The sequence below is a fragment of the Ursus arctos genome, unplaced genomic scaffold, assembly GCF_023065955.2.
Source record: "Ursus arctos isolate Adak ecotype North America unplaced genomic scaffold, UrsArc2.0 scaffold_21, whole genome shotgun sequence".
Lineage (NCBI taxonomy): Eukaryota > Metazoa > Chordata > Mammalia > Carnivora > Ursidae > Ursus > Ursus arctos.
Window position 1 is genome coordinate 3,850,456 of NW_026622886.1, and position 14,033 is coordinate 3,864,488.

Consider the following 14,033-nt stretch of genomic DNA (forward strand, 5'->3'; position numbering starts at 1 on the left):
TGATGGATGTGAAGTCAAACTACTTTGTAACGGGTGAAGCTCTGTACGGGTATTAGTTGATACTATCTGCTCAGCAGAAGCAAAGCTGTCACTACAGCCCGCTCGTCAGTGTGCCTTTCTCCGCCTTACCAACGACCATTTGTTGAAATTCCACTATGTGCAGGAACAGAGATGAACTTATCTCTAGGTCGCAACATCCTTATTTTAAGGATGAGGAGTTTGCAGAGACCAAGTCATTTGCCCACGTTTCTACTGAAAGTGCTAAGGTATTTCCTGAGATCAGCTGGGTGGAGGGCTGCCAGATCACAACGAATACTTTCTTGGCACAACCATCCTTACGGTTTTTTATTTAAAATAAAAAATTATTGGTCGTTGAGCCAAAATTCAAATTTATCTGGGCATCCCATTTCTTATTTGCTCAATCTGGGGGTCCCCGTCAAAAATCAAAGCAGGTTCCTCCCTGCCACGCCCAGTGTCTTTGCTAGTTTCAACTTTTATCTTTAGGACCCAGCCGTCAGTAACGGTAAGTCAGACTCCAGGCCTCCAGATCAGTTCAGGAGGTGGAAGGCGGAGGAGGAGACTCCTGCCCCTCATCAACATGTCCGCCAACGAGCCGGCGCGAGGACCTTCCGCCCCGCACAGACGTGGCCAGGCCCGGCCGCGGAAGACTGGCTACAGCCCGAAGCCAGGCCTCCCTCGACGCTGAGAGCCCTTTCCATTGGGCAGTTAGAAAACATGGCGGAGCCCCGCCCCGCCTTCCTCGCGCACCCACCTCGCGGCGCGGGGGCGGGGCCTCAGCGGCCGCCGGAACACGGACTTCGGTGATTGGCGGAGGGCCGTGGCCTGGCCGTCACGTGAGGCCGGGTTCATTTGTTTGCGGAAGTAGAAGGAAGTAGAAGTGCTGAGTAAGCCGAGGTGAGTGACGGCGCAGGGGAGGCGGGGCCTGGGGGGCCCTTCCCCAAACCAGCTCCGCGCCCCAGATTCGGTGGTCACCACCCCGACCCTCTTTCGGACCTCCCTTGTGTTCCCCGGTTGTTAGTCGTGTCCTTCATTGACCCTTGTGTGACCCCCTAAGTGCCCGTACCTTCCGCCCTTTGATTCTTCAGCGCCCCCAAATTCCATCTGTGACAGCTCTTGTCTCATTTCAAACTTGTGACCTCCCCAGGGACGCTAGCTTTGGCCCTGGGTCCCTCCTTAGTACCCCAGTCTCCCTTGTGTGTCTCCCCTCTATCACTGACTTCCTTGGTTAGCCCCCCCCGTCTCCCCCCAACTCTCTCAGTGCCTCTCAGGGCCCCCAGTTTTCACTCTGGGCCGCACTGATTGTCCCATTGCTTTCCTGTGCCCTTTTAAGCGCTTCCGACTTTTCTGCCTCTGTATTCCCACCTGATCCCCCGCACCACCTGTCTTCTGCAGTTCTCCATTGTGTCTCTCCTGTTGTCCATTTTCCTCTCCCCCTTTCTGACTCCTAACTGCCTGCTTCTCTCTGCTTATTTTCTCTCACGTGCTTCCAGATTTCATTTGTGCCTGCGCCCCACCATTCTCCCTCGTTCCTCATAGCCTCCTCACCCCAGTGTCTCCCAACCCACCAATTCTGTGTCCCCCGCTTGCTCCCAGAGATGGCCTGGAAGCTGGTGATCGGGAAGGTGTGATCTGTTTGACCATGCCACTGGGATGGGCAGGTCCATGGGTGTGGGACAAGGAGGGCACAGGGCTCAGGGATCTGTGCCCATTTTTTTTTAATGGACTACTCATGTGACCCCAGACAAATACCTTCCCTTCCCCTGAGCTTCTGGGTCTTTCCCTCACCTGCCCTTTTACCCACCCAACAGGATGTTAGGCAGGTTTGGTTTGGCAACACTGGTGCCCCACCCTTGGGCTGTATGCAGTGTTTTTGTTATTGTTTCTGCCTTAAAATGTTCCTGGAGTTTGGAGGCTGTTTTCTGTCCCAAGCTGCAGTCTTTGTCTGTGATGGGGGATTGTAGTTCCTGCCCTCGTAAGGCTGCCATGAGGTTGAAAATTTGAGAAAGTGTAGAAGGCAAAACTTTGTAATCAGTATGATCTGGTACAAATGCATGGTTTTGCTATTGTGTGACAGCCAGGACAGGGAAAGGGACATGACAAAAGAAGGAGAGAAAGACAAGTAGAAGGCCCAGCGTCTGCATTTAGCATTTGACAGTATTTATCGATCATCTGCTGTGAGTTCGACTCTTTTGTATGTTGTTGCTTTTACCATTCATTCATTCCTCATTTATTTAACAAATATCACAGACTGTTTCTTACGTTGATGTAGCCAGTGTTATTCCTGTTTAACATAAGAAGGAGGGCGAATGAGTTGCCTGAGGTCACACCAATCCAGGAGGCTGGAGTTGCAACCTGCCAACAGGAACAGTAGAGCCTGTGTGATCCCCCTGCTGTGTGAGGCTCACTGCTGTTGTCTCAGCACCCAGGGCACTTTTTCTCCCTTCCACGGATTACTTTCTCATTAGGTGACAGTATCCTCCATGAGAATTTCCTTCTCACTCAGCAGAATGACATCACCAAGAGATAGAGGAAGTGCTGTGTGTGCGTGTGTCTTTGGAAGGGGTGAGGGGAGTCGTAGTGAAGAGGAGGCCTTGTTAGGAGCTTCGCTTTCTAGAGGGTGGCTCCTGGGAGAACATTTTAATAGGTCCATGCCTGAAATGCTGCTTCTCTCTCTCTTTTTTTTAAATCCATCCTCATTTTTCAGGTGACCTCATCCAGTCTCATAACTTTAAGTACCATCTCTACTCTGACAACTCCCAAGTTTATATCTCCAGTCCAGTCTAGATCTTTCCACCGAATGATAGACTCACTTATATAACTGCTTGCTCAACACCTCAAACATGGGCATTTCAAAGTTAAAGGTATTTAGAATTAAGCTCCTGGTATATACCCCTTCATCCCTTCCCCACCTTCCACCAATGTCTGTCCCTCTCACTTACTTTCCCATCTTTAGGAAATGGCAGTGTTATTTCAGTTGCTTAGGCTGGAGCTGTGAGATTATCCTTACAGCCTCTCGACACCCCTCATCCAGGCAGTGATGTGTTAACGTCGCTGCTTTGCTCCAAGCGCTGCAGTGGCTTTTCTCACTTGTATGTGCCTGGCCCTCTGTTACCGCTCTGACCTCACTGGTATCCTTGCTGTTCTTGGCACTCATCAGGCATGTGGCAGCCCCAGGGCCTTTGCACTTGCTCTTCCCTCTGCCCGGACATTTCTTCACCTAGATATCCACAGTTTTCGGCAGCGTTTCCTTTTAGTCTTTATTCAGGGTCAAGTTCTTGGTCAGGACTTCCCTGGTCACCCTGTCTAAAATTTCAGCCTCTACCTCGACACTTCTTATCCCCCTTCTTTGGTTTCCTTTTCTTCTCAGCATCTATCCAGCATCTAAAACCTACGTATATGCTTTGCCTTTTTTATCTTCTTCATTATTTATACCCTTTGCTAAAGTAGAAGATCTGGGAGGGCAGGGATTTTTGTCTAGTTCACTAGCCGAGTCTCAGCTGTTAGGACAATGCCTGTCCCAGAGTAGGTCCTCAGTAAATATTTATAGAATGAATCATAAAATGATTCATAAAATGGGCCACCCTGTACCTAGGCACGAGGCCAACGATCTCTTCAAGTTACCGGTGTCTCCCGTCCTTGGGGGCTTCAGCCCCACGTTTGGGACATTCTGCTGCCTCTGTGGTCTAGCTAAGCGGAGCAGGTGAAGAAGACACCTTTCCCCGTCTTGAAGGCCATTTGGCGCTGGCTCATGTGACCGGCGGTGCGTTTTTAGCTGTGAGCCTTAGCTTCTGGAGGGCAAGAGGCTGAAAATCAAGCCATTCAGCCACGTTCCCTTCAGGCTTTCTCCTGAAGGCAGTTTGAAGATGACGAGATGCTGCTCCGGATGCTAACTAATCGGGTTCAGACCCTGGCCAGTCACATAAGCTCCTGTGCCTCAGTTTCCCGCGTGTAATAGGGGTGGAAGTACACCGTGTCTTAGGAGTGTTTTGAGGATTAAATGTGGGAATTACCTCCGACACCTTGTGGGGCGCCGGGTGCCCAGTGGGTGCTGGATGAATGTAGCAGTGTTGCTTCGTGTGTGAAGTGGCAGGGGCAAGCCCTTCTCCATTCCTCACATTAGGTGTGAGTTTGGGATGAGCTGGGGTCAGAGAGAACATTTGAAGGAACATTTTGTTTTAGAGGCAGCTTTGGAGATCCAGAGGCTTGGGTGGGGGATGGAAAGGACATTTGACCTAACCCCTTCCTCCAGTCAGCCTTTTCTTATGCACTAATGGAGCACCTACTGTTTGCGGGCCCTCTGCCTAGTGCAGTTCAGGAGTCAGAAGAAGAAGGCAAGAGTCCAGCCGCTGGCCACACCTCCCACTTCCTTTCTCTGGGCCTCAGTTTCCCCATGTGCCAGACAGAGAGAAACACCTGCACTTCCTTCTTTCACGGGCATCCGTGAGCTTCGGGGCAGCTAACAGATGTGGGAACCCGTGCAACCATAAAGCGGGGTGCTCTTGCCAGTGGGCGGAGGCCAGCGTGTGCTGATGCGCTCGCGTGCTGAGAGGCGCGGCTGGTGGGGGCTGAAGGAAGGAAGGCGGCGGTGCTTGGGCCGGGCGCTCTGACCGTCCTGCCAGGGCGGCGGATGGGGGGACCTCAGCTGCACAGGAGGGCGCCGCTGGCCTGTGCCAGTTGTTCCGGTCATGGGACATCCTGTCGCAAGCAGCCGGGGCTCGGGAAGCCTGATTTCCAACTCGAGCGGTTCTGTGTGTGCTCCCAGGATCCGCCACGAGGCCAGTCCTGTGAGGTCAGCTTCCTGGCCCGGCTGCCGGTGGGATCCTGTCACGCACTGCAGGGCAGCTGTCCTGCCGCTCTAGCCGGACTTCATCGAGAGGGAAGCAGAGGGCCTGTAGAGTGTCCCTGCTTAGACTCTGCCTGAGCTCCGGGTATATAAAGCCAGACTTTCCAGATCGAAGCTCAGTGCCACTCGGGAAGCCCAGCAGATACCCCATAAATGTTCTTCTGAGTGTGTGCACGGTGGTGGTGTGCTGGGCAGCCCGGAGTGGGCGGGGAATAGGGTGTGTGGCCTGTTACCACCCGCAAGGGAGTAGGAGAGCAGGGGAGGGTGCCTCGAAGGTCCTGGCCCCGCGGGCTTCCAGTGGCTTATTCATTTGTCCTACTCATTCACCAACCATTTTTTAAATATCCACTATCCATCAGGAACAGCATGCTATGTGCGCGGATTAAAAAAAAATAAAGGGGGGGAGCAACCCAAACCAACAGATGCACCATCATTATCCCAGGGTAAATGCTTCTTTGGGGGAGCCCCTGGGTAGGGTGAGGGTACCCCCAGGGCGAAGAGGAGGGGAGGCACGAGGTAGGCCTCTTAGACGAGGTGGCTCGTGAGCCAATTCTTGAAGGACAGGAAGGGTTTATTCATTTGTCTAACAGTGAGACAGATGAGTGAACGCAATCTAGGCGGGAGTGCGCGCAGGTCCATGGAGGCGTGCGGGTGGTATGTTCTGGGAGGTTTCTGGGGCAGCATGGCTGGCCAGGTTGCTTGCCTCCCTGCCCTGAGCTTGGGCTGTCTCTGGAAGGTGATGGGGAACCACTGGGCTGGTGTAAGCATCGGATTTGCATCTTGTGGTAGTCACAGAGGGCTTGTAGGGAGGGATGGTGGACCTGGCCCTCACGGCGCTTGTAGACCGGAAGGGTATAACTTGAGCTGGGAGCGATGCAGGAGGGACCAGTCCGGAGCTCTGGGTCTCCATAGGGAGCCATTGGGCCTTGAAGGACAAGCAAAGGCTCTGGCAGAGACGGGAGTGAAGGGGGGCAGGGGAGGACATTCCAGGGAGGACAGGCCAGGAAGTTTAACAATTCAGGGCCTCTCTCTTTTTCTCTGAAAGAGATAACTGTCCAGGCTAGGAGGTGGGGGCACGGGGCCCAGGGCCTGGTGGCTTTCTACTCCCTCTCTTGCTTGAGACCTACCTGGGGTGTCTCAGGGAGTTCATGGCCGAGGTGGAAACAGACATCTGAGGATGGGGTCCGTCTGGCCCCCGTAACCAGGCACGCAGGTCACAGGCTGGCTCTGAGCACGGCTCTAGAGCAGATGCTGGCAGAATGGCTCCGTGGTGACCAGTATTCATGTGGGTCCCGGCAGTGCCCACAACTCCCTGTGTGCTGCCCAAGCCCGATGAAAATGCTCATTCCCGGCCAGGCAGGCTCCTGTCCCCGTGCCCTCCCTTACTTTATGCTCCTCCTGTGGGGAGGCCTGTTGCCCAAGTCCCCACTGCAGAGTTCATCTGAAGAGTCACCTCGTACAGCCATCTTTTCCTGACTCTTCCCCCAGGGGGACAGGGACTGGGTTTGGGTCCCCCTGTGACTTACTCATTTTAGGAACCCAACCGGCCATTTCTGGGGAACTCACCAAAAATGCCACCTGTTGGTTCCCCTCTCCCTCTGACCCCAGTACTGCTTCTTTTTTTATTTTTTTGGTGGCCATCAGCATGTCCCACTTTAACTTGCCCTTCCAACACCCACAATCTGAGGCCTCTCTGGGCCTCGGTTACGTCCTCTCTAAGATGGGGACATTAATGCTTGTCCTTCCTGCCTCACAGCTCCTCTCCTCTAGGGCTGCCTTCCCCAGCAGCGGCTTCGTAAGCCTTCCCTGAAGGAATCAAGCAGGCACATGGGGCCTTTGACAGGGGACGGGTGAGCAAAAGTAAGGAGAACAGGCCAGAAATCTCTGGCCTCCTTGTAGGGCAGACACGGTCGACACCCGGAAACTGCAGAAATAGATAGGCAGAATTGTCAGCGTCCCCCTCACCGCAAAGGTCTTGGGTTTGTGGCTTTCCTGCTTGTGGCATCTGAGAGCTGCTCGAAGCCTCCAGTGCCCAGGAGCGGACAGCCCCATCATGTGACCTTAGTGTCACCTGTGTCACCTACGCGCAGGGAGCAAGCCCAGGTGAGGAGCCCTAGAGAACAGTTGTCAGCAGGTAAAAGCAAATGTTGATCCTGTGGGGAGGTCAAGGGCAAGGGTCTGTGAGAAGCGAGAGGGGGAGGAAGCCGGGAGGGAGGGGGCTGCTCCGCTGCGGGGCATCCTCCCCCCTGCAGCTGTGCTGGAAAGAACCCGGGCTCTGAGGTCAGGGGTGGGATGGGAGGAAGAGCACAGAAGCGAGAAGGAAGCTCGAGCATGCGCTCTGTCTACTTCTCACTTGCCGCTTTCCGGGCTGCTCTGTTATGATGTTCCAGGATGTGGCCCTGGGGGGTTCATTTCCTTTCTTCCACCTTGTGATAACAATGGCCACTGTTTGCGTGCCCGCAGTCGGCCTGCGTCCTGGACACTTTCCCTCCATTGTGTCATTTCACCCTCACGCCCACCCTGGAAGGCTGGGTGGGAGTCAGACCTGTCCTTTCCGTGGCCAGGCTGCCGTCCAGGTGTGGGAGGCAGCCCTCACCCACCAGCCCTGAGCCCCTAAGGAAGGTGTCTTTCCCCTGGGGCGGGATATCTTCCTTCCATCCAGCTGGACCCCCACGGTGACTCTCCCCTTAACCCCAAGTGGGCTCATGGGTGCTGGTGCTCCCGACTCCCTCCAGGAGGTGCCTCCCACCTGCTCTCTGGGAGGCCTCTGTGCTGCTTTGCTAAGCTGGTCCTGACCCCTGCGCCCCCATCTCCCCAGCTGTGGTCCCCAGGGGCTCAGCCTGCACTCTTACTTTCTTTAACAAATAGAATCATTAAAAAAAAAAAAAAGCATTTTCCATACCATTTGATAAACAGGAAAAAGAAAAAAAATGGCCCATAAACCCAATATCCTCATAGTGTTTTGGTATTTTTCCCTCACCCTTATTTTTTGCGGCATAATTTTTACTCAGTTAAATTATGTTTTAACAGACTTTCTGTGGGCCAAGCCTGTGCCAGGGGTCAGTGTACAGAGGTGAAAGGACCAAGCACTGTCCTTAAAAAGCTCTGACGGTCTAGAGCCAGCTGTCTGGCTCTAATTCTTGCTCCTCTGCCTCCCAGCTGTGTGACATAGGGCCCATTGCTTTACCTCCCTGTTCCTTGACTTTCTCATATGTAAAACCAGGATAATAATGGTGACAATTTCAAAGGGTGGTGGTACAGATTTTTTTTTAAAGGTTTTATTTATTTGAGAGAGAGGGCATACAGGCAGGGGGAGGGGCAGAGGGAGAGGGAGAGAGAATCTCAAGCACACTCCCCGCTGAGCATGGAGCCCAATGTGGGCCTCGATCTCGTGACCCTGGGATCATGACCTGAGCCGAAATCAAGAGGCAGACACCTAACCCACTGAGCCACCCAGGCACCTCAGGGTGGTGGTCCAGGTGAAAGATGAAGATATGTAAAGTTCTTAGACCAGGACCAGAGCACAGAGAGGCACTCGAGCGTTTGGTGTGATGGGTGTGATTAAGTGTACGGTCTGGCAGGAGGATGAGGGAGAGGAAGGATGTATCAAACAAATCAGCGTGGAGAGGGAAGGAGGTGCGAGACAGCATTGCTTTCGGCAATCGGCAATCGTGCATGACAGGGTGGGACCAAGCGGAACAGGCCGCACAGGGAGGGAGGGGCCTTGCGGGCGAGCTCGCAGCCCACAACCAGCCCGGGGAGCGCGGTGGACTCGATGCCCCAGAGTCTGTGACACCACCACGTGCTTCCTGAGTTCCTCAGTCACGGCTTTTAATGACCACGCACTATCTCTGGAGTGAACACGTCACAATTTAGAATTCCTATAATATTGGGCACAGAAGTTGCTTCTGTTTCTGTGTCAAACAAAAATTGCTACAGGGCACACTGATGTGCGGGCCATGCCTTCCGTCTTGGGGGTTTCTTTTCCAGGGACCAATGCCCATGCCTTCTCTTGGGACCCCTCCCTTCTCCCCTGGCTCTGGGAAGGGGCACAGGCACCCCAGCGCCTCTGTGCTCTCAGTTCCCGAGTGCAGAAGAAAGAAGGAACTTGACACAGGCCTAAACATTTTTTTTTAAAGATTTTATTTATTTGAGAAAGCATGAGCAGGGGGAGGGGCAGAGGCAGAGGGAGAAGCAGGCTCCCCGCTGAACAAGGAGCCCAGTGTGGGGCTCCATCCTGGACTCCGGGATCGTGACCTGAGCTGAAGGCAGACGCTTAACCAGCTGAGCCACGTGGGTGCCCTCAGGTCTAAACATTCTTAAGAACATTCTCATTTAATCCTCACAGCACACAAGAGGGGCGCGTTGGCCTCATTTTTTAAAATTTGTTTTCTTTAGAGAGAGTGAGAGCAGGGAGAGGGGCAGAGGGAGAGAGAATCCCGAGCAGACGCCACACTCTGAGCACGGAGCCTGATGCAGGGCTCGATCTCACGGCCCTCAGATCACGATCTGAGCTGAAATCAAGAGTCAGACGCTCAACCGACTGAGCCACTCAGGTGCCCTGAGCATTGTCCTCATTTTAAAGGGGGCACTGAGGCTCACAGTCTGATCATGCCACATCTTACTACTGATCCTAAGAGGAAGGTCGTTACAAAACTTCAGGGCGCTCCCAAAACTCTGCAGTCACGGTCTTTGTTTCCGTATGTGTCCAAGGGAGGGCGATGGAAGTGAAGAGGACTAATGCCTGTGGAGCGCTTGCTATCTGCCGGGTTCAGTTATTGGGCATTGTTGTGGTTCTCATGTTACAGATAAGGAAACTGAGACACAGAGGGGTTAAGTGACTTGCCCAAGGACACACAGCTGGCGAGGATGGGAACACAGTTCTCCTCCAGCTCTTTGCCTTTGCAGCGACCCAAAGGGGACAGTCGCGTAAAGTGCCTGCCTAGTAGGTGCTCTGTCTCCTGGTATCATTATCATTATTGGCCCTTCCTCCCTTTATCAGTGGTTCTTTGAGGCTTCTTGTTCTTCCTTTTATCCCTAAGTTCCTTCCTCTCCTCGATAGCTGGGCCAGAGTGTGACTGGTGTCCGCTGACATGTCCACTGTCTTCCGGGGTGCCCACACTTCCATCCTCTGTCCTCAGTGTCTGGGCTGCGCTTTTGATGGGTGACTTCCTGGCACAGAGCCAGAGGGCGGCCTCCAGCTAAATGTCACCCAGCTTTGGTGACACTGCCTTAGGAATGCAGTGTGCTTTCTGGGAACCTAGGAAAATAGGAGACATCTAATTCTGTCATCCAAACTGGGGACAGTTTCCGCAGCAGGAACTGGAATCCTTTGAGTCTGCAACATAATGTTTCCATCCACACACAAGTTCACTGTTGCTGAGTCCTTACATTCATGTTCATTTCCGAGGCACCTGGTTTCATGTTCTCAGAGCTCTTTGGGAAAGCAGTGGTAGCAGGCACCAAAAATTGGAGACCGATGTCCACGGTCCCCGTGCGCCCGATGGAGTGTGGGCCGATCCTGGTCCCCTGGCTGTATCTGGTCGAGACGGGACCCTGGTTTTGTTTGTGGAATCGAAATGACTCACGCCAGGCTTTCTGAGCGCTGGACTTCACGTAGCAAGAACCGCTCCCTTTGGGCAGGGCAGGATCGTCTGTAATGTGCGTTCCTGTCTGCCGTGTCCCTGAGCAATAGGGTCCACACTGCAGATGAGGAAGCTGAGGCTCTGGCGGGGAAACTGGCCAGGAAGCAGGACGGTTCTGGTCCCCGGGGCATGGTGGCCGCTCTGTCACTTCCCATCAGGCCTTTTTAGCCCCGACTCAGTGTCGTCTCTCTTTCTCTCCCCTCCTTTCCAGGTCCCTCCTGGCCCGGAATCAGAGGACCAGCACTGGTGGGGAGCCATCTGGGAGCCCGTGCAGGAAACTGTTGTACTTGGTGAGGTGGGCATGGGAGACCGAGCCCAGCTGACCAGAGACCCCGTTTTCTTCCAGACTGAGGGCGCAGGCGGCGGGGCCTCCCCACCTGGCCCGCAGAAGATGCAGTTCTTCGGCCGCCTAGTCAATACCCTCAGTAGTGTCACCAACTTGTTCTCGAACCCGTTCCGGGTGAAGGAGGTGGCTGTGGCGGACTACGCCTCGAGTGCCCGGTTTCGGGAGGAAGGGCAGCTGATTCTGTTCCAGAACATTCCCAATCGCACCTGGGACTGCATCCTGGTCAACCCCAGAAACTCACAGAATGGATTCCGGTGGGTGATGGTCAACTGCCACACAAACTTCTTTCCTTTGAATCCTCAGACTGGTGGTCCCTTGGCCAAAAAGCAGCTTCTTTGGGCCTAACATCTGAGGGCTCTGGAGAAGGGTGGGAGAGGATGGGGAGAGGGACCTTCTAGACTCTATACCTCCTGGCCCGTCAGGGTCCCCACAGCAGGGGCGTGAGGGTAGAAGGCAGGGCTTTTCCCCCGCCTCTGGGCTGGACCCGTGTAGAGGGAGGGAAGGAGGAAGGACAGGAAAGCTGAGAAGGGTCAAATCAGGTGAAGTCCAGGGTTTACCTGTATTCCTGGGTCTTTAAAGGCATGACTGCCCTTGTAGGGGCTGATCAAGTTTCGTTCAGGAGAACGTATAAGAGGTCGACAGTGGTCACTTTTCAGGGCATGCTGTCTCTCCCATGGGCTAGAAGGAAAGTGTGGGAAGCCAGGACAGGGCTGAGGGAGCTGAGCAAGCTGCAGGGCTATTGGCATAAAGGGGAAGGGTGGCCAGGCCCCCAAAATGCAGGGTCCAGAGGAGCTTGGCAGACTGGCTCTGAGCTGGCCTAGTGCTGATGGGCCTTTCTCCATTCGTTCATCCATCTGGCCAGCCCGCCATCCATCCCGTCACCGGGCACCAGGCATTTGCAGTGGCTTGGGAGTCCCAGGCCCTGGGGTAGGTCCAGCTGGCGCTGTGAGATGACAAGATACGCTCCGTGCCCTTCTGTGCAGTCTTGGGTGGAGGCCATGTGCCAAGCAGGCATTGTACCAACCATGCGAGGAGAGCTGTGGGTAGAAGTGAATGGTGGGGACACAAGGAGGTGATCCCTTCCTGATGGGCTCCTTGGAGCCTAGAAGAATGAGTAGGAATGTGTCTGGCAGAGGAAAGCAGATAAAGTTGTTCCAGACATGCAGAGGCATGGGTGGGAGGTGGGGGTGCCCACAGGCGGATGGCCCCGGGCCGGATCCCTGGTGTGCGCAGAGCTTTGGCGAGAATTGAGGCTGGAGGGAACTTCTGGGGTCATTCCGATTGAGGAGACATGGCAGCAGGAGTCTCAGAAAGTGGCAAGCTGGGAGTCAGGGTCCAGCCAACAGGAGGAGAGTGGAGGAGGCCAATCAGGAGAATTTAGGTCTGGTTCCACAGGGAAACTGAGGCAGAGGCCCCCACCGCGGGTGGTTGGACAAAGAACACAGCTCAGCAGCCAGTCCGGACGCCAGTTGTAACACAGCAGAGCTAGTCCGCACTCTGGGCGCAGATGGGCCTGAGCTGATGGCCATCCCGCAGTCTTGGGTCAGGACAGGGCAGGCTTCTACCTGCGGCTCCGGAACCCCTCCACAGGCCCGCAGCCGAGGGCTGCTGATGGGAATGCACAGCCGAGCAGAGCGGTGGGCCCACTCTCTGGAGGGCCACTCAGCCTTACCTTTTGGGTGCCGCCCTGGGAGCTCCACCACCTTCCACCATCACCAAGTCCTGTCAACTGTAAATGTCCCTTGACAGGACTCTGGGTCTGTCCCGGCAAGCTCGAGCCCCACTGTGGGCAGACTTCCATCCCAGGGGGTTAAACTCTTTGCTAGCAGTTTATTAACTGCATGTTTATTTATTCCCCTTAATTGGAGGGCACTTTATAGTACTATCACATATGGTATATTAGCACATCCTCCAGTGACCCGTTGAGATAAGCAAGGAAGGTGGTATCCCATTTTGCAGATAAGAAAACTGAAGCTCAGGAAGAGAAGTGAGTCATTCAAGGTTGCATGGGAAGCAGTGAAGGAACAGAATCTGGGTCTTCTGGCTCCTAAGCCATTTCTCTGTTCTGTGCCACTGTGTGGTTCCCTGTGTTTGGACAGAATAGGGAGCATTGGGTGGCGTTTCAAGCCAAGCACGCATCTCCTCTTGGAATTCCTGACAGCCCTCACTTGGCTCACCTGCTCCCGCCCCAACGTTTCTGTTTCAGCAGATGGCATCACCATCCCTGTACGAGGTTGTGCAGCCCAGAAGCCCAGGAGCCATCCTTGATTCCTTGGGCTCCCTCCCGCCCGGATCCGGGACATTACTGAGTTCTATCAGGCTCCCCTGCCAAGCATATCTTGAGTCTCTGCTGCTTCTCCACCAGTTATGTTTAAGGTTGGCTTGAGTGATAGAAAGGCCAACATGATAGTTGCCAGACAGGATGGACTTTTAGTTTTCTCCTAAGTGACAACCACAGCAGATAGTGGTTCCCAGGGGCCCCAAGTCCCCAGGGGCCCAGGCTCTTGCTGTCTTGTTGCTCCACCACGTGTGGCCTTTATTCTCTAGGCCACCACATGGCCCCAGATGGCCATGCCAGATCCAGCCATCACAGCCCCCTTTCCAGTTAGCAGAAAGGTAGACGGTGAACAAGGGCACTCACCTTCTTTTTAGGGGCTTCTCAGAAGTGGCACACATGTCTTCCACCTGAATCCCGTTGGCGGGACTTAGTCACGTGGCCACAGCTAACTGCTAGGGAGGCTGGGCAGTGTAGCTTGTATCCCAGCCACGTGCCAGTCTAAAATCCGGGCTTTCGTTATTCTCCATTTTGCTGCCGGCTCTTTCCAGGCCGTGGTCCTTGTACACACAGACTCCAGCTGCACTCTGCCTCCTAGCCTGTTGTTCTGCCTATAGTCTTGCTCTCCTCCCATCCTCTTCCAAGCTGCTGTCAGAGTGATCTTTCCAGACGACAAATCCCATCACTCACTCCCCTGCTTCATTCTTCAAGAACTCCCTGTTTCCTTAACATACTAGCTGCTTAGCCTGACTTGAAAGGGTCCGTGTGATCAAGCCTTGCCTCTCCCTCTGGTCTCAGCTCTTGCCACCCTGTGCTCCTGGCCTTCACGTAGACTCTTAGGTCGTCAGCCTAGAGCATTCTCCCCTTCTTTGCCTGCCTCACTTCTGCTCACCCTTCAGGCTA

At 54.3% G+C, this 14,033-nt stretch overlaps 1 protein-coding gene across 8 annotated transcripts in view; it reads left to right on the top strand.

Moving 5' to 3' along the window:
* Positions 1–509: 509 nt before the first annotated feature.
* Positions 510–14,033, top strand: part of PLA2G6 (phospholipase A2 group VI) — a 58,294-nt gene continuing 44,770 nt past the window's right edge. For 2 of the 8 annotated variants that reach the window (XM_026479648.4, XM_048217941.2), the window contains exons 1-2: positions 854–915; positions 10,721–11,109. In XM_026479648.4, the coding sequence (XP_026335433.1) occupies positions 10,811–11,109 (299 nt within the window). In that variant the 5' untranslated portion in view covers positions 854–915; positions 10,721–10,810. Of the gene's footprint in view, positions 916–10,720; positions 11,110–14,033 lie in introns of all 8 variants that reach the window. The other 6 variants (XM_048217942.2, XM_026479649.4, XM_048217944.2 and 3 more) reach the window with 6 other exon arrangements.